This window comes from Ostrea edulis, chromosome 1, assembly GCF_947568905.1.
Source record: "Ostrea edulis chromosome 1, xbOstEdul1.1, whole genome shotgun sequence".
Lineage (NCBI taxonomy): Eukaryota > Metazoa > Mollusca > Bivalvia > Ostreida > Ostreidae > Ostrea > Ostrea edulis.
In genome coordinates, this window is record NC_079164.1 from 41,757,185 (window position 1) to 41,779,663 (window position 22,479).

The 22,479-nt window shown below is 36.1% G+C and overlaps 1 protein-coding gene across 3 annotated transcripts in view; it reads right to left on the bottom strand.

Annotated features, from left to right (window-relative positions):
• LOC125655838 (uncharacterized) overlaps window positions 1–17,585 on the bottom strand; it is a 29,077-nt gene extending 11,492 nt beyond the window's left edge. The window contains exons 1-5 of one of the 3 annotated variants that reach the window (XM_056149277.1): window positions 17,324–17,585; window positions 7,610–7,718; window positions 7,288–7,483; window positions 4,703–4,803; window positions 320–465 (exon numbers count right to left, since the gene is read on the bottom strand). In XM_056149277.1, coding sequence (XP_056005252.1) covers window positions 320–465; window positions 4,703–4,803; window positions 7,288–7,375 — 335 coding nt within the window. In that variant the 5' untranslated portion in view covers window positions 7,376–7,483; window positions 7,610–7,718; window positions 17,324–17,585. Of the gene's footprint in view, window positions 1–319; window positions 466–4,702; window positions 4,804–7,287; window positions 7,484–7,609; window positions 7,719–16,949; window positions 17,037–17,323 lie in introns of those variants that run through there. The other 2 variants (XM_056149272.1, XM_048886370.2) reach the window with 2 other exon arrangements.
• Between the last annotated feature and the right edge of the window lie 4,894 nt (window positions 17,586–22,479).

Consider the following 22,479-nt stretch of genomic DNA (forward strand, 5'->3'; position numbering starts at 1 on the left):
TATAAAATCATGCTTATATACTCAAATGGAGTACAAGCTTAAGATTTTTGGAATATACTTTGGAGCTTGCTCAGAGTTGTACTCAAAACAAACATGGCTGATCAAGTTTGAGTATGAGTATGGTATAAGTTTTATAACCTCCAGATCTGGTTTGAACTTCAGGTACATGACTCTGTTACATGTACACATTTTCCCTACATACATACTCAATATACTGAGGTCTACATGACTGTGTACACATTCTCCCTACATACATACTCAATATACTGAGGTCTAAATGACTGTGTACATATTCTCCTTAAATACTGGGTGTACATACATTCCTCCATCCAGTGTAGGCCCTATATCCCTGAATTTCTTGAGACTGACTGGGAATATGGAGGAGTTGGAAATGTAGGCCAGTGCTAACTCATCCTGACACTGGATGTCTCGAGCCGAAGTATCTGTGATAACCGTCACAAACACCTACAAACACAAACGAAATGTCAGGAATCCTACACAATGCTCTCAATACCGATTACAATATTCCATTAGAGACTGCCAGGTGCTTTTTGTGGTACTTATAGACCTATATTCAAAGTATAATGTGTGGTACAACGTGGTAACTTACAGACAATATCATTCAAATATTGACAGTGAGGGAAACAATGCAAGATATTACATGATTTATTGGTGGGAATTATTGTGTCTTTATCAACTAAAAATATAAATATCTAAGGCATACATCGGCATAAATTTTATATAATTAGTAAATAATTTATGCATTATTTATGATAAACAGCAGAATTTCTCATATCATAATACAGAATGCTGATATTGTTCACTATTACAAGTTCAGGAAAGGCTCTGCAACAATTTTTAAAATCCAGATATATATGTACACACACACACACACACACACACACACACACACACACACACACACACACATATATATATAAAACTATTTTTCAGCAATGTGCTTAGATATTTAATTATTTTTAGTTATACTGAATAGGCTTGTCCAAAGGGTATACTGGAATCTTGATGACTCCCTCAATGATATACTTTAACAATTTTATCATACCGATATGAAAATCAAAATTCAAACAAGCATTCTGAGAGTATTGCATGGCAATACATAGTTCCCTACCGGTTGCAAAACTTACTGTACCATAACAATTTTCAAAGTTCATTATGCAGGTTAATATATGGTATAAGGGAAAATTGGAGAACCAGGATAGGAATGGTTGGAAATCAACTACTATTCGAGTAGAGGCTATAGACCAGGAAAAAGACAAATTTATAATTCTAAGGTTTAGGTCTTTAACCAAGTCAATAAACTGTGACATGTAGGTGATCATGAATAATTTAGCTATATTGTTGTATTACTATGCTAGAAGTTTTAATGAGTATAGTACTCTTATCTACAGAGATAAGAAACTTGGATGTAAACTAACAATTTAAATTATGCTATTTTTCTAAGTCCAAGGTTCATAACTTAATGAAAAAATCAACGGACCAAGATGAAATTCAAACTTGATCTGTAACTTGTTAAGGCAAAGCAATGTACCAAATATCAAAGGAATATCTGTAAGCACAACAAGAAAAGTCTGGAAAACTGATAACCCATGCTATTTTTCTAAGTCCAAGGGCCATAACTTAATGAAAAATCAACGGACTGAGATGAAATTCAAACTTGATATGTAACTTGTTATGGCAAAGCAATGTACCATATATCAAATGAATATCTGCAAGCACAACCAAAACAAGATGTGTTTGTGAAACACAAATGCCCCCGATAATGGCCATGCAATTCCGAAGATGGCCAAGGTCACAAGGGCATATATCTTGGTACCAGTAGAAATATCTTGTCAAAAGAAATGCTCATGTTCAATATAAAAGCTCTAATATTTACCATTTAGAAGTTATGACCAATGTAAAAAAAAAATTAAAGTAGGTCAAATGTCAAGGTCAAAAGGTTCAATACCAATGGAAAGATCTTGTAACAAGGAATACTCATGTGAAATATCAAAGCTCTATCTCTTACTGTTCAAAAGTTATTAGCAAGGTTAAAGTTTTCAAAAAGTAGGTCAAACTCCAAGGTCAAGGTCACAGGGTCAGAAATGTTGGTACCCACGGAAAAGTCTTGTCTCAAGGAATACTCAAGTGAAATATCAAAGCTCTATCACTTACTTTTCAAAAGGTATTAGCAAGGTTAAAGTTTTCAAAAAGTAGGTCAAACGTCAAGGTCACGGGGTCAAAAATGTTGGTACCCACGGAAAGGTCTTGATACAAGGAATACTCAAATGAAATATCAAAGCTCTATCACTTACTGTTCAAAAGTTATTAGCAAGGTTAAAGTTTTCAAAGAGTAGGTCAAACTCCAAGGTCAAGGTCACAGGGTCAAAAATGTTGGTACCCACGGAAAGGTCTTGTCACAAGGAATACTCATGTGAAATATCAAAGCTCTATCTCTTACTGTTCAAAAGTTATTAGCAAGGTTAAAGTTTCAGACAGAATGACAGAATTACAAAATGACAGCATGACTGACAGGACAAACACAATATGCCCCCCGATCTTCGATCTCGGGGGCATAAAAAACCTGGAAAACTGATAATTCATGCTATTTTTCCAAGTCCAAGGGCCATAACTAAGTGAAAAATCAACAGACCGGGACCACATTCAAACCAAATATCAAATGAATATCTGCAAGCACAACCAAAGACAAGAGGCCCATGGGCCACATCACTCACCTGAGTCACCTTGGCTCATATTTAAAGATTTTTCCTATATACACATGTAAAACTTTGATGCCTATTGTGGATCCAACTTACTTCCAGGTGTCATAATTTTTACAAAATTGAATCTGCACTATGTCATGAAGCTTTCATGTAAATGTAAACTTTTCTGGCCCAGTGATTTTTCAGAGGAAGATTTTTAATGATTTTCCCTATATATTTGTATGTAAAATTTTGATCCCCTATTGTGGCCCCATCCTACCCCCAGGGGCCATTATTTTAACAAACTCGAATCCGCACTATGTCAGAAAGCTTTCATGTAAGTTTCAGCTCTTCTCGCCCAGTGGCTCTTGAGAAGAAGATTTTTAAAGATTTATCTTATATACATGTACATGTATCTTTATGTAAAACCTTGATCCCCTATGGTGGCCCCATCCAACCCCTGGGAGCCATGATTTTAACAAACTTGAATCTGCACTATGTCAGAAAGCTTTCATGTAAATTTCAGCTCCTCTAGCCCAGTGGTTCTTGAGAAGAAGATTTTTAAATGACCCCACCCTATTTTTGTAGTTTTGTGATTATATCTCCCCTTTACTAGTAAAGGGGGCATGACCCTTCATTTGAACAAACTTGAAAACCCTTCACCCAAGTTTGGTTATAATTGGCCCAGTGGTTATGGTGAAGAAGTTGAAAATGTAAAAAGTTTACAGATGGACGGACAGACGACGGACAACAGGTGATCAGAAAAGCTCACTTAATTGAGCTTTCAGCTCAGGTGAGCTAAAATGTCTGGAAAACTGATAATTCATGCTATTTTTCTAAGTCCAAGGGCGATAACTAAGTGAAAAATCAACGGACTGAGACGAAATTCGAACTTGATCTGTAACTTGTTATGGTAAAGCAATGTACAAAATATAAAATAAATATCTGCAAGAACAGAGAAAAAAAGTGCGTAAAACTGGACTGACGGACAGCGCGCAAACCTAAAGTCCCCTTCGACTTCGTCGGTAGGGGACTAATAAAAACTCGTCATAAATCTTGTTGTTTGCTACCATAAACTGGTTCTTATTGTCAATGATGAATTATATGTTAACACATGTTACATTGAACACCTAAATACCTGTCTGACAGATCCGCATGCTTCAGCATGTGTAAGATTTTCCCGCATTTGTAGGTTCTCATTCAGTGCAGCAAGACATACAGTGTATACCCATCCACCCACCCATGTAAGATGAATTTTGTATAATTATGCTCTTTTGTCATTATAGATAAAAGATCACAGATTTATTTATACAGACTATATATATGTATTACACTGTTTGTAATAAACTGCACTTCTGAGAGCGCTTCTATACCTAGTATCCACATGTTTGTTTATTTATTTCATAAATTATCTATTTCATGTTTGTTTGTGTGAAACGAATAAGAACTTATTATGATTAATGTTCAAAGGATACTTGTGAAGCAATATATTTCAGTTCATAACGAATATTCATGATTTCAAACTGAAAATATCAGAAAAATTCATAAGATAAAAAAGTCGTTCCAAGATCAACATTTAGGTTGAGTGTATGAGTATCAGTTCATGAAACCGAAGTACTTTTGCAAATATATCAGACATTTTATGACGATTTTTAGGTAATCAGCAAAATAGATCAATTTACTTTTATACAGTGAAAAATTACTTCAGTAGAATGGTAAAATAACAACTTTTGACACACTCCTTATGAAAATCTGTTCCAGTAAGTACTATCATATTTTAATCAATTCCTTTACTTACTCTATTATTCATTAAACAGTAATTAAGATTTCTACTGCATGAGGACAGGAATATTAAAGTCACCATGACCGAGATGACATTAGAAAAATAATAGACGATCAGACACGAAATGGCATTAAATTTGATAATGAGAATAAATGTCAATATCAAATTAGTCATAATAGCAATGGATGAAGTAAAATCTAATTAACACTTATAGTACCTTGCAAGACAGAATTGCCTCCCCTTTCTGGTTAACCATTATGCGGTGTTCCATATCAGGATCTGCAAACCAAACACGCCACCCTTGTTCCTCAAACTTTGCTACAAAATTGAACACGTTTTACCTATTCTGATTTTTATCTCTTAATTGTCACAATTTGGACAATATTAACATTTGGATGTACATGTATATATATTCCTCAGTTTTAAAGCATTATGGGTGTCAAGGGTGACATTTTTTTTAATCTTTGTTTATTTGTTTGTTTTTGTTTTATTTTGCTTACAATTATAATACAGTAATATTAAAATTGAAAAGGAGATTGTTGAATATCTTAATGACTAAAACTTTCAGTGATTAAGTCATAACCAAGTATATTGTACCCTCTTACAAGTGGGCATATAATTATTAGTTACACAGTCAGTTAGGGCCATAATACAGAGTCATCCAGGGTGTGAAATATGTATTGGACAAGCTACATGTAGGTAAACCATCCAGGATGACTAGTTTGCTCTCCGTGTTTTCGTGCGCTCTCCATTTACAGTTTTGCATTCACCGTGCATTCAACGTTCACCATTCACTGTCATTCGGAACACCAAAGTGAAAGGATCGATTTTCATAGCAATTAAGGCAAAAAGGAAAAAGGAATGTGTTCTTAAGAGTGAAAGTAAACATTTTTATTACCGTATATCAGAAATTTTATTTATAAAGTACAAATATCAGGACTATCAACTGTGAAAATTCAAGGAAAACTGCAAATCACTCATCAATATTGAATAGAATAAATCATTGTTATTATCATCACAAAATATATTGTTTGGTTAAAAAGTGGGAGAAGTTCTGAATGAGAGAAAAATGTAAGAGCCTGCAGTTAGAATTCAACACTTATACATGTACATGTAGCGAAGAATGAGCAACGAGTGCTGGTATGTGTATGAAAATGAGGCAGTTTCAGTTAACGAATACCTCACCCCCCTACCTAATACCTCGCTCACTGTGCGTTTACGGTTCACTTGGGAAAGTAGAATGTTTCAGGGACTGTATAATATATGTATTACAGTTGTTCCAAACTGACTGTGTAATTAATTTATTCCGCTGAAGACCTTTTATAGAAAATTTGTTCAGATTTCAGTAACATCTTTGATAAAGATTATTGAATTATGAAATTGAACACCATATTCCTGTCATGTGTATAACAAATAATCAGTCTTTTTTGTCATATGTATTACAATAACATACTAGTAGTCTTTCCTGTCATGAGTATTAAAATAACATAGTAGTCTTTCCTGCTCTGTGTATTACAATAACATAGTAGTCTTTCCTGCTGTGTGTATAACAATGAAATAGTGGTCTTTCCTGCTGTGTGTATATAACAATACTGTCCAGTGGCGGATACAGGATTTTAGAAAAGGTTGCCAAATCTGGCATTTTACTTATATTATTTTGTAAATTTGTGGCAAAAAAGGGGGCTGCCCGGGCCCCATGCCCCCCTCCCCCCACCTCTCTAAATCTGTAACTACTGTCATAGTCTTTGCTGTTGTGTGTATTGTGATTCAGTTAAAGACAAAATTTCTATCATGCTCCTTGATGTTTAGATAACATGCGTGGAGTATGTAGTACAGACGTTCATCGGAAATTGCCGTTTAGATTCTTGGCTTTATTGATTTTCTTTTACCTTAGTGAATATGTCAGGATTGACGTTAATTGTCATAGTAATAATTAAGCCAGCTATTTGATAGGTCCGAAAGTGAAACATTACGTCATATATACCATTTAACTTTGCATTAATAATATGAAACTTAACAAGACCAAAATTGCAATCAGACGATATGTTTATTAATTTTCCTGATAGATGTCAAATGGTTTCATCAATATCTACAAGAAAAGGTGAAAAGGTTATCATTCAACCAATGGAAAAATCAATGATGAGGATCTTATGATAAAAAATAACAATGACTGCCCAGTATCAAGTAATTCTGCTTGTGTGTCCACATTTTGAAATTTTAAAATAAAAATCTGCAATATCCGGACATGGACTCCTGCTGTCTAGACACCAAACTAAAAATGAGCATTGCTTAACCTTAAAGAAATTATACTTAAATAAAAAATTACACATTCAAGTAGAGGGATTCATGTTCATTATGATAATACATGTACATGTACATGCATTTCTATTTACCATATTATCGGAATTGAAGGGAGAAATGATTTTTTAAGATTCAATACATTTTTACTACAGTGTATATACAGTTGAACTTCGATAATCCTAAGTCTTTTCTTTGTCCCATAGAGTTCGAGATAACAAGGTTTGACTGTATTAACATATTGGCCCTGTCCTAGAACCTGACTGAAGGGCAATGAATTTTACAATTTAAAGTAGAGGGCTTTTAATACATCATAGCGAAGCATTCAGATGGTGGACCCAGCCTTTCCTGCTCCTCCTAAGTATTCATTTTACTTCTATCTAGCGTCAGTAAAATCATATCTAAGAAGTTTATCAAAAGCAATGGACAATAACAGTAAACTTGAACTTGCTCTATAAAGGAAATGATCATACATGTAATTGGAGAATTGTAGCTGCGACTAACCTGCCAATTTGCGAGTGAATTCCAGGTCATTCTTCTGGTAACTGATCATCACATCACATTTAACCTTTGAGTCCAATCTGGTTGCCATAGTGACGGGGAACGTACAGGTGGGTCTGGTTATCAAAGCTTCCCTCGCGGCTCCGTAACACAGATGTTGATGGTTGCTCAATGCCACTGACACTAGTGGGCTCAATCACTGACAAAGAAAGAAGTACTCACTATAATGTCTTTATGTTCCAAGATCTGTATAAATACGGAGCATAAGAGGTAATCTATTGAGTGAACATGAAAATCTGGTTCCATGACCAGGAGACAAGCTAACATTTCATCTATCTGCCTCCAGATTGGAACACTACTTTTGTAAAAGGGAGAATCAGCACGAGTTCAAAGGTGAGTTTAATGTCTAATTTATGGCCATGGAGTCAGGTGGTCTGCAAGTCAGAAATGTTATAAAATGAGCCTAAAAATGTCTTAATCATACGGAACATATCTATGTCATTTACATTCAATTTGCAATAAAACAAGAGGCCCAGGGGCCTTATAGGTCACCTGAGTATCATGTAACAACCTTCCAATGTTTGAATTAGGTTTGTGTTTAAATATAAGAATTTTACTTTTGGATGGAAGAAACATTGAATAGCTATGTGGTCAGCCCCGCCTTTGCACCATAAATTTCAGTTTTGAAAGAAGCATCCTTGATCATCATTATCATACTATTAGTTTGTCTACTTAATACCCAGCAGCAGAGGAGAAGATTTTCAAAGAAATAAAATGCATTTTCACTACAGTGTATATGATCAATAGGGCCCCACCCTAATACCAGAACCCCTGACCCAGGGGCCATGAATTTCACAATTTTGAAAGAGGCATCCTTGCTCATCATAACCATGCTATTGGTTTGTCTACTTAATACCCAAGGACAGAGAAGAAGATTTTCAAAGAAATAATGCATTTTCACTATATGACTTATAGAGCCCCACCCTAGCACCAGAACCCCTGATCCAGGGGCCATGAATTTCACAATTTTTAACAAGAGGTACTGTGAGCAATGCTCACTAAGAATACCCCCCGCTTATCCCAATCTCCCAAAGGGTGTTGGTAATAGGTATAAACTACCTCTTTTCTGAGTGTTGCTACTTCGATGTCCAGTGCGCATGACCTTTGACCTTTTGACCCCCAAATCGATAGGGAACATCTTCATCCCATGGGTAATCCATATGTATGATATGGTGACTGTAGGTGGAAAGGATAATGCTTTAGAGCCCGGAAACCATATTGCTACTTCAATGTCCAGTGTGCTTGACCTTTGACCTTTTGACCCCAAAATCGATAGGGAACATCTTCATCCCATGGGTAGTCCATATATATGATATGGTGACGGTAGGTGGAAAGGATAATGCTTTAGAGCCCGGAAACCATTGCGTCTACAGACGGACGGACGGATGGACAGACAGACGGACAACCCGATTCCAGTATACCCCCCCACAACTTGTTGTGGGGGGTATAAAGAGGCATCCTTGCTCATCATTACCATGCTATTAGTTTGTCTACTTAATACCCAGAAACAGAGAAGATTTTCAAAGAATTTCTACATTTTCACTATATGACCAATAGAGCCCCACCCTAACACAAGAACCCCTGCCCCAGGGGCCATGAATTTCACAATTTTGGTAGAGGGCTCAACGCTCATTATAATTATGCCCACAGTTTGGCTTCTTGATGTCCAGGAGTAAAGAAGAAGATTTTTTAAAATTACACTCATTTTGATGGTTTTTGCCCCACCCCTCAGGCCCCAGGGGGGCAGGGACCACGAATTTCACAATTTTTGTTCCCCTCCACCCACAGATGCTATATGCCAAAATTGGTTGAAATTGGTTCAGGGGTTTCAGAGAAGAAGCTGAAAATGTTCAAATGTTAACGCACGACGCACGACGACGGACAAAAACAGATAGCAATAGGTCACCTGAATGAATTCAGGTGACCTAAAAAACCATTACACTTGGAAAAAGGACACTCAATAATTTCACGTAATATAGGTTTTAACACATCTTATCAATGATTGATAAGAACAGTTGTATGTGGTGCATTTACACTGAATAATAACATGATAGAGAAATTACAACTGTATTCAACAAAACTGATAATTACATTCTCTTATATCAAGTATACCTTAAAATTGTAACAGGTATTCCACAGTATATTAATTAAATACTTTCTCTCGATATCTAAATCAAATTCTCTCTCTCTCTCCCTGAGATATATATATATCTAAATCAAATTCTCTCTCTCTCTCCCTGAGATATATATATATATCTAAATCAAATTCCCTCTCGCTCTCTCCCTGAGATATATATATATCTAAATCAAATTCTCTCTCTCTCTCCCTGAGATATATATATATCTAAATCAAATTCTCTCTCTCTCCCTGAGATATATATATATCTAAATCAAATTCTCTCTCTCTCTCCCCGAGATATATATATATCTAAATCGAATTCTTTGTACTTCTCTGAAGTATATCTAAATCGAATTTTCTCTCTCTCTCTGATATATATGAATAACTTGGACTCTCTCTGATATATACATATATATTAATTAGTCATCGTTGGATATATATATATATACACAGTAAAATTGCACAAAATGTCCATGGTATAGGTAATAAGTAGAAAAAATATATCCAACGATGACTAAGTACACATGATCCGCATTTAATCAATTATAAATTATAATCATTAATCAAGTGTAATTGATTAAATGTGGATCATGTGTACTTATAGTCATTGTTGGATATATATATATATATATATATATATATATATATATATATATATATATAATTTTCTCTGTCTAATCGAATACCTCTCTCTGATGTACATGTATTTACATGTAAATCGAATTCTCCCTCTCTGATATATATTTAAATCAAATTCCCCCTCTCTGATATATTTTTAAAATCAATTTCTCCCTCTCTGATATATATAAGTTGAATTATCTCCCTGGTGTAATAAATCAAATTCTCTCTTTGATGCATGTAAATTAATCTAAATCAAATTCTCTAAATTGAATTCTCCCTCTCTGATAAATCAAATTATCTCTCTCTCTCTCTCCCTGATACATGTACATCTAAATCAGATTTTCTATCTCAGATCAAGTATATAAATAAAATTCTCTCTTTCTCTAATATATCTAATTGAATTCTCTCTTTCTTACATATCTGAATCAAATTATTTTTATCATTTATTTATTATTATTGTACTAAATTCATAAAGCCTTTAGTTGATAAACACAATTACTCTAAAGTGCTTTACATGTAAAACAAACTAAAACAAACAACAATGAATATACATCAAAAAGACATAAAATAACATTAAACTGAATAACCTAAGGATAGGTAAAACTATAATATAATGGTTTCTCCCCCCCCCCTCTCTCTCTCCCTGACATATCAAAATCAAATTTTCTCTCTGTATAGCTCTGATCATTCTCTCTCTCTGATATATCAAAATCAAATTTTCTCTCTGTATAGCTCTGATCATTCTCTCTCTCTCTCTCTCTCTCTGATATATCAAAATCAAATTTTCTCTCTGTATAGCTCTGATCATTCTCTCTCTCTCTCTGATATATCAAATTTTCTCTCTGTATAGCTCTGATCATTCTCTCTCTCTCTCTCTCTCTCTCTCTCTCTCTCTCTGATATATCATAATCAGCAAATTATATCTCTCTGGTATATATTGAAACAGATTCTCTGATTTTTAAATAGAATTCTCTCTCTCTCTCTCTTTGATAAAATAAAATTCTCTCTCTCTCTCTCTGTCTGATACATCAAAACAAAATTCTCTTGATATAGCTATACATGTATAAACTGAATGCTCTCTTTCTCTGATATATCTAAACCAAATTTTTTCTGACATATTTTAATCGAATTTCTCTCTCTCTCCGTTATATCTAAATCAAATTCTCTATCTCATTAGGGGCATGCAAGATCAAAAGTTCAATGTCTGGAGAAAAAAAAACTAAATTCACATAGTTTTCACCAAGACACCCCTTAAAACTAAACATGATGAATGTTGAAACTAATCAATTAACAAGTAAAAACATACAAGTATAACACTCTGTTTATCTACTGTTTATTCACAAATGAATTAGTGTACATTAGAACTATATATTAAATGTTCCTTAAAAAGTAATATTAATAATCATGTGGTTTTTAACAGTCACTTGTCTTTTTTCTTTTTCCGCTAAAGTGTAATCGATGTCGGATGGCAGAAACTTATGGGAGTTTTTACCCACACACCCCCCTAACTCTTTGAATTTAGAATTTTATCCGACATCGATCTTTTGATCTTGTCCCTTACCATTAATTCGTATCTGTCGTCCTTCTACATCCTTGGCCACAATTTGATAGCTACAACAACTACCCATGGACACTTATAATCAGCAACTAATCGAAATCTTGGAGGTCTTACATATCAGGTTCTCTCGCTCTTAAACCATTGTCCTTGAGGATAATTATTAATCTGAGCAATGTCTTTCTCATATGGACAGCCCACGACAGTGAGTGCATGCGTTACTACAGGGGATTTCAGATCCAGCACACAATAAGACAACACAAAGGGTATTAGACAGTTCACATGAAGTGTAAAGTCTCCAGTTCTAGCCCGAGAGACGCCACAACATACAGTATCTCAATGTATCTGTTGACAACAATAAAAAATGCTATGTTCCCATCAGGCTCTGCACTTGAGGAAGTAAATTATTAAGAGAACGATATAAAACAACGTCATCACGGACCGAGTTAGACCACTTCTAAGGCCAGAAAATTTTGTTCCAATTAATGAATTTTTAGCTCACTGATTATGGATGAAAATCAATAGTTCTCCTCCATATACATGAAGAAGAAAAACAATATCTGGTTTGTAATGAGTGTCAGCCAACTTCAGACATGAATCAAGATTTATTACGAGAAAAAAACTGTCATTTATTAATATCCACACGTTAAATTGCAATTTTAGTTACTTAAGAATAATATAATGATTAAATATTAGCTTAATGAAGATAATAGAAGCTTTTAATGAAAGTTTATGATGACTTATAGGCAAATGATGTACAGATCTCTTCATACTAGATCTACACATCATCTACTATTTACATAGGCATATTTACATGACTCTCCTCTGGGTTGACAGCAGTTATATGATACATTGTTTTCAATATCAACAGCTTTTTCTTTTTTTTTTCATTTTGCAAAATCAATAAGCAGGCTGAATGTTTAGGATTTAATGATGATACCTGAGGCAGCTGAGAAGAAAATGCAAATAAACTAGGTTTAAGTCTACTTTTAAAATTTTCATTGACAGAAGACATTAAAATCAATAAGTATTGCCTTGATTTCTTGTTGATACCCACCCTTTTTTGTGGGCAGGCAATGTTTTTATGCTAGTCTTTTTACATATGTGTATGCAATAGGGGGTCATCTTGTTAGACCCCCTATTGGATGTTTTTATTTTGTGTATATATGTTCTCTTTCTCAATGTTAATTTTACAGAGGTATGTAACAGCTAGGGGGTCATCTAGTCATTTGCAGCATATGATCTTAATTTTTACTTGGTTTTAATGACCCCCTGTACTGTATATAATTTTCGTCATTTACTAAATAAATGACATTTTCTATTCTCAAACTTGTTCTGTTTTGGCTGCTTTGAGCAAAAAACGAGTGCAGTCCACTTGGCTAGTGCTTTTGAGCTAAGGATCATAAATATTTTTAAAAATAAAATGTCTGTGGAAATTCTAGAATCATTAGGAGAATGCATCAGGTAAGTTTATATACGGTACTTGGCCATATATAAGTAAGTTCCCAAAGAAAATTTTCTCTATATAACTTGCATGTAAATCTATCTTTTTTCAAAATCTTCTCTTGGAGTCAATATTCCCTCTATGTGGATGAAATAAAAACCATTTTGTTTAGAAATATCAAAAGTAACTGCTATATTTTTAAACAATGCTACGAAGAAATATTGCAGAGAGATAACATTTTATTCATAATGTTAATTTTTTTAATTCTAAATTATATAACTTATATAAATAGTAAGTACTCTCAAATTAAACTTTGTGTTAGAATTGTCATATCTTTGTGTTAGAATTGTCATATCTTTACAATAGATTATATAATTATTCTGAAATTATTAGATGATACTGTGAATACTTCTGAGATCAGTGTGTTTTATTTCATCAAAATTAATCAAGAAATGCATTCAGAAAAATTGTTTGAAAATATATGGTTTTGTATGAAATATATAGTGGAAATTTTCTTTGGGAACAATTACTTATGGCCAAGTACTGTATATATTAAATATATAAATATATATATATATACACCCCTGTATATACTTTAATTGTACATGTAAGCCTCAGTTAGAAGAATTCAATTAAAAATTAGATTAAGATATTCATTATTTACATGCATGTATAACGACCATATTTCATATCTAATTAATGGATGGGTGATTTGTGTAATTATGATATTATTTTGAAGGGTTTATCAAACAGGCCTTATTGGTCACCTAGCTGAGTATTAGTTACAAGTACTAGCCCCAATTAGGGCTACGAAACCTAGAAAAAATTTCCTGTTCTGAATAATTCAGCAAACGTATTATACAAGATGTGTTCTTAAATGCCCTCAAAGGTGCTTATACTGACGAAAAGGTTTTACATAATATAATATATATATCGTAATATTAACACATTTAAAATATAACTAATTTGGACCATTCCTAGAGTCAATACCCTTGGGTTGTGAAATTCCTTTTCTGCTTTTCCTATTAGTAGCAGTAAATATGCATAGTTTTTATACTGTATCAGTAAACTTTAAAAAGTCTTTCAAATGATAAAGACAATTTTAAATCACTATAATGATTTTGGCTCCATCCTAGCTGGAACCAAATCCTTGCCCCCTAGGATCATTGCAATTTTGGTAAAGGGCTTACCTGCTCATTCTAATATCCATTTAGATTCAATTTAGTATCGATAACATTAAAGAAAATGTTTTGTAAATGTTTTACACATAAATACTATACATGCAAAGTTTGGCCCCACCCTGGAGTCAGAGTCTCTACCCCGGGGATCATGAAATTTAGAATTTTGGTAGAGTTCTCCCTGTTCTACATCACAATGCATTTAGTTTTTCTTACAGTCATGTGTGGTTGTAGAGAAGATTTTTGAAAACTGGTCAAAATTTGGCAGTTTTTGCCCTACCCCTAAGGTCCAAGGGGTGCAGGAATCCTGAAATTCACAATTTATGTCCCCCTTGTCCCAAAGATGCTTCATAATAATTTAATTCTTATTGTATCCTTGTCTCTGATTGGTCAAATTCCAATTGAGGAATGCAGGTTATTTTTGTACAACCTGGTTTGGTATGGGGACACATACCCTTGACAACCAGAAGCCGGAACTATTTTTTCTTCTCTCTCTAAATTTACATCGCAGCACTGTTTTCAGCCTTCTATGGAATAGAAAGTCAACGTGTACAATAAGATACTTCGGTTTGATACACAAACTGTTTTCAATTAGCATCTACTTGTACGCTAATCACTGTTGTAAATCATCTCTGTATGGTGATCGAATAATTTTAAAATAGATTAAAACAAAGATATTATATTCGAATTAATGATTTACCAAGTAAGCATAGCATTGTCCTGTTCATTTTCAAATACATTTTTCACTGGGGAAAGGGGGGGGGGGGTATTTCATTGCTGATCCGCCTTTCAACAAAGCAAACAAAAAAATCATACGTCACATTTTACCATATGACGTCAGTCACATTGACATGTGGATCGCGATTTGTCACTTGCTTTAATATTTTCTAGTGTAGGATTTAACATTAGTGACATTACGTCATTGTTGCATGCAAGGGTAAGTTTTCATGTAGTAAAATTTTCACAGAGTAAAAGCCGCAAATTATTGCATTTTCTGATATTTGAAGATTTACTTTGGGTAGATCTAGGCCTAAACAATGCAAATTCCCATATTTTCTAAATTTGTCAGAGATAAGCGACTTCAAAATTGATCTCTAAAGGGCAGCGAAATACGCATTGCATGCATAGTCTACACATATTTTCCGTCATAACAAACTTCACCTTCGGTACAATAATTCAATACATAGGCTAGGCTCTGTCAAACTAAATAAGACAAATTGACAACAAGTTAAAATGGCGACCTTCACAGCTACATGTAAACGCTTCGTTGTTGTTGCTGCAAGTGAATCATTGCACGGCTCAGTTGACTTGTATTTTTCCGAGTTTATGTACATTTTGATAAACGAAGGTTTAATAGTATCTTTGTCTCCTGCATTAAATCATAAGGAATGACTTTAATTCTGGGGCAAGTTATACGAGTATAACCTGGTTTGGGTCAGTTTACGCTTTTTTATAATCCGCTTTGTGGATTATAAAGCGTAAACTGACCCAAACCAGGTTATACTCATATAACATGCCCAAGAATTAAAGTCATTAATTCCTTAAATAAATCTGAAAATAATTGGAAAAGTTAAGTTATCAAGAAGAAGATAAAAATCTGAAAATAATTGGAATTAAAGGCAATCATCAAGAATTCAAAAATTTGAATGTCAGTTGTTGATTTACAAGTGAGATACAGCACTCAAAATTGCTTGTTACGTACTAAACAAGGCTCAACCATCAGTCATGTTTTTATTTACGTATGAATTGCTTCATAGAAAATATCATGTTTAAAAGAAAATGAGATGTGACAAACACTAGAAACAAGCTGTTTAACTGTGTTCAGAAAAACTTGTAAATTGAAAAATTTGCTTTAAATGAAATCTTTATTAGTATATCTATAATTAATGTAAACAAAAACATGACACAAGCCTTAATGTTTGCGTAACAAAGAATTGTGAGCTCTGTATCTCGATCTCTTGTAACACAATTTTAACAACTGACATTCAATTTTTGCTGACCATGCATTAGAAATACCTTGGTTATTAAGCATATTAAACATTAAAAATGGAAAAATAAAATTTAGACATTTTCAGCTCAAATAGTATCCATCCATGCCCCTTTAACTGATTATGACATAAACCAGATATTGTTTCTGATCTTCATGAGAATGGAGATCGATCTAGTAATTTTCAAACATTAATGAGCGTCATGCAGCTTCAATGGAACATTTTTCATTTCTATATGTAAATATCATATTGTCGGACGTAAACGTTGACTATTTTATATTGTTTGTGTCTTTGATCAGATCTATATCGTCCTTGAGAAGATAAGAGATACTGAGATAGACATATATATCGATATAATTTATTTTCTATAGATACTTATAAATAGAAAAATACTCATCCCACCCCCTCTCTCTCCCTATCAATCTATTAAATTCTTTATTTATCTATATGTATATATTTGATAATTATTTTTTCTGTTGATTTAATGAACATTCAGACACCTGTGATCATATCGAGGAAATTCGATCCATGCAATGAGATGAAAGCCTGTTTTGCAATTTAGTTCTGTTCAAACGTATTTTATTGAAAATAAAAAGCTAATGGTCATATCTTGTGACAATACAATGAATATCAAAAATTCTCTCTGTGAAAACAACAGCCTTAGCTTCGAGAAAGGTTGTCATGCATTTTGTTTACTCACCAATTTCCGGAACATTTTCTGTTTACTGTACATGTAGTTTACACCCATTTTCAATCAAAGTACTGAAAGTACTGGTGGGAGTTTTAAGAAATAGGGACGTGCCCGCTAAAGTACACAAAATATGTCTCCCATTTACTATTGTAAAAATTAAAGTGCAGTTGATTATGTTGACATACATGCATGTAGACACTGGTAAGTTTTAACACCTTGTCTTGATTGTATTTTACTATTCCAACATATTTTAATATAATCCGAGATTCCTCTGACTCTTACCCCCGCTTATATATTTGACATGTGCGGGGGAGAGTCAGAGCGGACTCCATATTGAAAAGTGGGAATTCAGCGACACCAGCTGGTGTCGCTGCTTTACCTACCTCTTACAACTTTATTTCGCGGATCTATCTTCCAAGACGTGAGAATTCAGTTAACGGAAGATAAATCTATAAATAGATCATGATTAATACGATGCTATCGCCGTTTAAACGGCCCTAACACCGACAAATGGAGCATCACTTGAATTAGGTCGCCGCCTCGCCATTTGATTTCTTTGCGCATGACGTCAGCACATGTAAACACAAAATTCCATCGTTTAAACGGCGATAGCATGGTTATGACTAGATGGTATCCCTCAAAAGCAGGTGACCCACGAGTTACTTGCCCCTGATCATAGATAGAAAGATAAGTCGTACGTCGAATAATTTCGTAAAGAAATGTGTTTACGATAAAGAAGGCAAAGAAAATTGTTGGGACTTTTTTACTAATTAAGATTACTAATTAAACCCTAATTAGCTGAACTATTAAAAATGTAAGAAATAAATAAAGCAATGAACGCAATATGGAGAGAAATACGATTTGATAGAAAGTATACAGAGTATTATTTAATTAACATAATTAATCAAACCCTAATTCTCTCAGATGTTAAAAACAGTAAGAAATTTGATATAAAAAACTGTAAGGGGCGAGATCAACAGATTGATTTCGGATAAAAATCTAAATTCAAATAGTTAGGGGGAGGAGGGGGGGGGGGTGTTAAAACTTCTGTAAGTTTCTCTCATCCGACATCGATTACACATTAGTCGAAAAAGGAGAAAGACAAGTGACTGTTAAAACTACATGACGATATTACATTTTAATGAACATTTGATAGTTTTAATCTACACTTTCATTTGTGAATAAACAGAAGATAGGGTATACAGAGTTATTTATACTCGTTTGTTCTTACTTGTTAATCGATTATAGTTTAAAAACTCATCATATCTAGTTTAGGGGGTCGTTGTGGGGGCGGATAGGGGGGGGGGACGTAAAAACTATGTGAATTTAGTTTTTTTGTCAGACATTGAACTTTCGATCTCGCCCCTAGGAAGTAGATAAAACAGCGAATGCAACATGGAAAAAAATAATATTTAATAAAAAGCAAAACTGATGATATCTAGCGGTGGTCAAAGTAACATATCTTTAGAAATTATTTTTGAAAGTACAGAAGGGTATTTTTGATCAAAAGTTAATCATAGAAATTATTTTAATTACCCCCCCCCCCCCCTCATTCAGTACACAAAATCAACTCAAAACTTTCATTCAACATTATAACTCACTAAAAAGACCATTCCTCAAAACCTGCTTTTGGATATCGAGTTAATTATTAAGACCAAACTAACTCAAGATCCAGGGCGATATAAACACCTACTTTTGAGAGATACCAGATAAGCTTTGCCACCCAGCGAGGCCTATGCTAGCCCTGCCTTTCAGGGATACCAAGTTACTTAATAAGGCTCAACTAGCCCAGGTTCCCGGGAGATCTAAACACCGACTTTTGAGGGATACCAGATAAGCTTTACCACCCAGCGAGCCCTATGCTAGACCTGCCTTTCAGGGATACCGAGTTAATTATCAAGGCTCAACTAGCCCGGGTTCCCGGGCCCTAAAGTCACCTACTTTTGAGAGATACCAGATAAGCTTTACCACCCAGCGAGCCCTATGCTAGACCTGCCTTTCAGGGATACCGAGTTAATTATCAAGGCTCAACTAGCCCGGGTTCCCGGGCGATCTAAACACCTACTTTTGAGGGATACCAGATAAGCTTTACCACCCTGCGAGCCCTATGCTAGACCTGCCTTTCAGGGATACCGAGTTAATTATCAAGGCTCAATTAGCCCGGGTAACCGGGCGATCTAAACACTTACATTTGAGGGATACCAGATAAGCTTTACCACCCAGCGAGCCCTATGCTAGACCTGCCTTTCAGGGATACCGAGTTAATTATCAAGGCTCAACTAGCCCGGGTAACCGGGCCCTAAAGTCACCTACTTTTGAGGGATACCAGATAAGCTTTACCACCCTGCGAGCCCTATGCTAGACCTGCCTTTCAGGGATACCAAGTTAATTATCAAGGCTCAACTAGCCCGGGTAACCGGGCGATCTAAACACCTACTTTTGAGGGATACCAGAAAAGCTTTACCACCCAGCGAGCCCTATGCTAGACCTGCCTTTCAGGGATACCAAGTTAATTATCAAGGCTCAACTAGCCCGGGTAACCGGGCGATCTAAACACCTACTTTTGAGGGATACCAGATAAGCTTTACCACCCAGCGAGACCTATGCTAGACCTGCCTTTCAGGGATACCGAGTTAATTATCAAGGCTCAACTAGCCCGGGTTCCCGGGCCCTAAAGTCACCTACTTTTGAGGGATACCAGATAAGCTTTACCACTCAGCGAGCCCTATCCCAGACCTGCCTTTCAGGGATACTAAGTTCATTAATAGGGCTCAACTAGCCCGGGTTCCCGGGCGATCTAAACACCTACTTTTGAGGGATACCAGATAAGCTTTACCACCCAGCGAGCCCTATGCTAGACCTGCCTTTCAAGGATACCAAGTTAATTATCAAGGCTCAACTAGCCCGGGTTCCTGGGCCCTAAAATCACCTACTTTTGAGGGATACCAGATAAGCTTTACCACCCAGCGAGACCTATGCGAGACCTGCCTTTCAGGGATTCCGAGTTAATTATCAAGACTCAACTAGCCCGGGTTCCTGAGCCCTAAAATCACCTACTTTTGAGGGATACCAGATAAGCTTTACCACCCAGCGAGACCTATTCTAGACCTGCCTTTCAGGGATACCGAGTTAATTATCAAGGCTCAACTAGCCCGGGTTCCGGGGCCCTAAAGTCACCTACTTTTGAGGGATACCAGATAAGCTTTACCACCCAGCGAGCCCTATGCTAGACCTGCCTTTCAGGGATACCGAGTTAATTATCAAGGGTCAACTAGCCCGGGTTCCCGGGCCCTAAAGTCACCTACTTTTGAGGGATACCAGATAAGCTTTACCACTCAACGAGCCCTATGCTAGACCTGCCTTTCAGGGATACCAAGTTTATTAATAGGGCTCAACTAGCCCGGGTTCCCGGGCGATCTAAACACCTACTTTTGAGGGATACCAGATAAGCTTTACCACCCAGCGAGCCCTATCCCAGACCTGCCTTTCAGGGATACTAAGTTCATTAATAGGGCTCAACTAGCCCGGGTTCCCGGGCGATCTAAACACCTACTTTTGAGGGATACCAGATAAGCTTTACCACCCTGCGAGCCCTATGCTAGACCTGCCTTTCAAGGATACCAAGTTAATTATCAAGGCTCAACTAGCCCGGGTTCCTGGGCCCTAAAATCACCTACTTTTGAGGGATACCAGATAAGCTTTACCACCCAGCGAACCCTATGCTAGACCTGCCTTTCAGGGATACCGAGTTAATTATCAAGGCTCAACTAGCCCGGGTAACCGGACGATCTAAACACTTACTTTTGAGGGATACCAGATAAGCTTTACCACCCAGCGAGCCCTATGCTAGACCTGCCTTTCAGGGATACCAAGTTAATTATCAAGGCTCAACTAGCCCGGGTTCCTGGGCCCTAAAATCACCTACTTTTGAGGGATACCAGATAATCTTTACCACCCAGCGAGCCCTATGCTAGACCTGCCTTTCAGGGATTCCGAGTTAATTATCAAGACTCAACTAGCCCGGGTTCCTGAGCCCTAAAGTCACCTACTTTTGAGGGATACCAGATAAGCTTTACCACTCAGCGAGCCCTATCCCAGACCTGCCTTTCAGGGATACTAAGTTCATTAATAGGGCTCAACTAGCCCGGCTTCCCGGGCGATCTAAACACCTACTTTTGAGGGATACCAGATAAGCTTTACCACCCTGCGAGCCCTATGCTAGACCTGCCTTTCAAGGATACCAAGTTAATTATCAAGGCTCAACTAGCCCGGGTTCCCGGGCCCTAAAGTCACCTACTTTTGAGGGATACCAGATAAGCTTTACCACCCAGCGAGCCCTATGCTAGACCTGCCTTTCAGGGATACCGAGTTAATTATCAAGGCTCAACTAGCCCGGGTAACCAGGCCTTAAAGTCACCTACTTTTGAGGGATACCAGATAAGCTTTACCACCCTGCGAGCCCTATGCTAGACCTGCCTTTCAGGGATACCAAGTTAATTATCAAGGCTCAACTAGCCCGGGTAACCGGGCCATAAAGTCACCTACTTTTGAGGGATACCAGATAAGCTTTACCACCCAGCGAGCCCTATGCTAGACCTGCCTTTCAGGGATACCAAGTTAATTATCAAGGCTCAACTAGCCCGGGTAACCGGGCGATCTAAACACCTACTTTTGAGGGATACCAGATAAGCTTTACCACCCAGCAAGCCCTATGCTAGACCTGCCTTTCAGGGATACCGAGTTAATTATCAAGGCTCAACTAGCCCTTGTTCCCTGGTGATTTAAACACCTACTTTTGAGGGATACCAAATAAGCTTTACCACCCAGCAAGCCCTATGCTAGACCTGCCTTTCAGGGATACCAAGTTAATTATCAAGGCTCAACTAGCCCGGGTAACCGGGCGATCTAAACACCTACTTTTGAGGGATACCAGATAAGCTTTGCCACCCAGCGAGCCCTATGGCAAACCTGCCTTTCAGGGATACTGAGTTAATCAGCAACGCATAACGACGAGTGTAGTACGATTTGTAGGCTACGGTACTAATCTGCCTTTTAAGGATAGTATTTTTGATTTCTTATACAGAGATCGATTCATAAGATCTGCCTTTTAGAGATACGGAGTTAGTAATCCTTGGACAGCTAAGCCAATTCCTATGGTGTTTTGCTAAGCTGCCTTTGGGGACTATTGTGCACAAATGAAGCTATTACAATAACGTATTTCGCGCCTAGCATAGTTATTACTATGGAACTAAGATGTATAATACTAGTAAATGAGAAACACTTCGTACTGTAATGGAAATGACGCTACACTGTAATGATAAAAAAATATCCATGGACATCCTTAAACGTTATGAAATAATCACCATGTTGCATTGACTAGATCAAATTAAAACAACATTTAGTACGGAATTTTAATTTTTGATAGACTGATTAAGCTCATCAGCTATGATAGTTTGTAAATGAATGTGTGCACATATTATATTGGGTGTTAGTTGTTACTGTTTTTCTTTCTCTCGCTCTCTTGTCTTTCTTTCTCTCG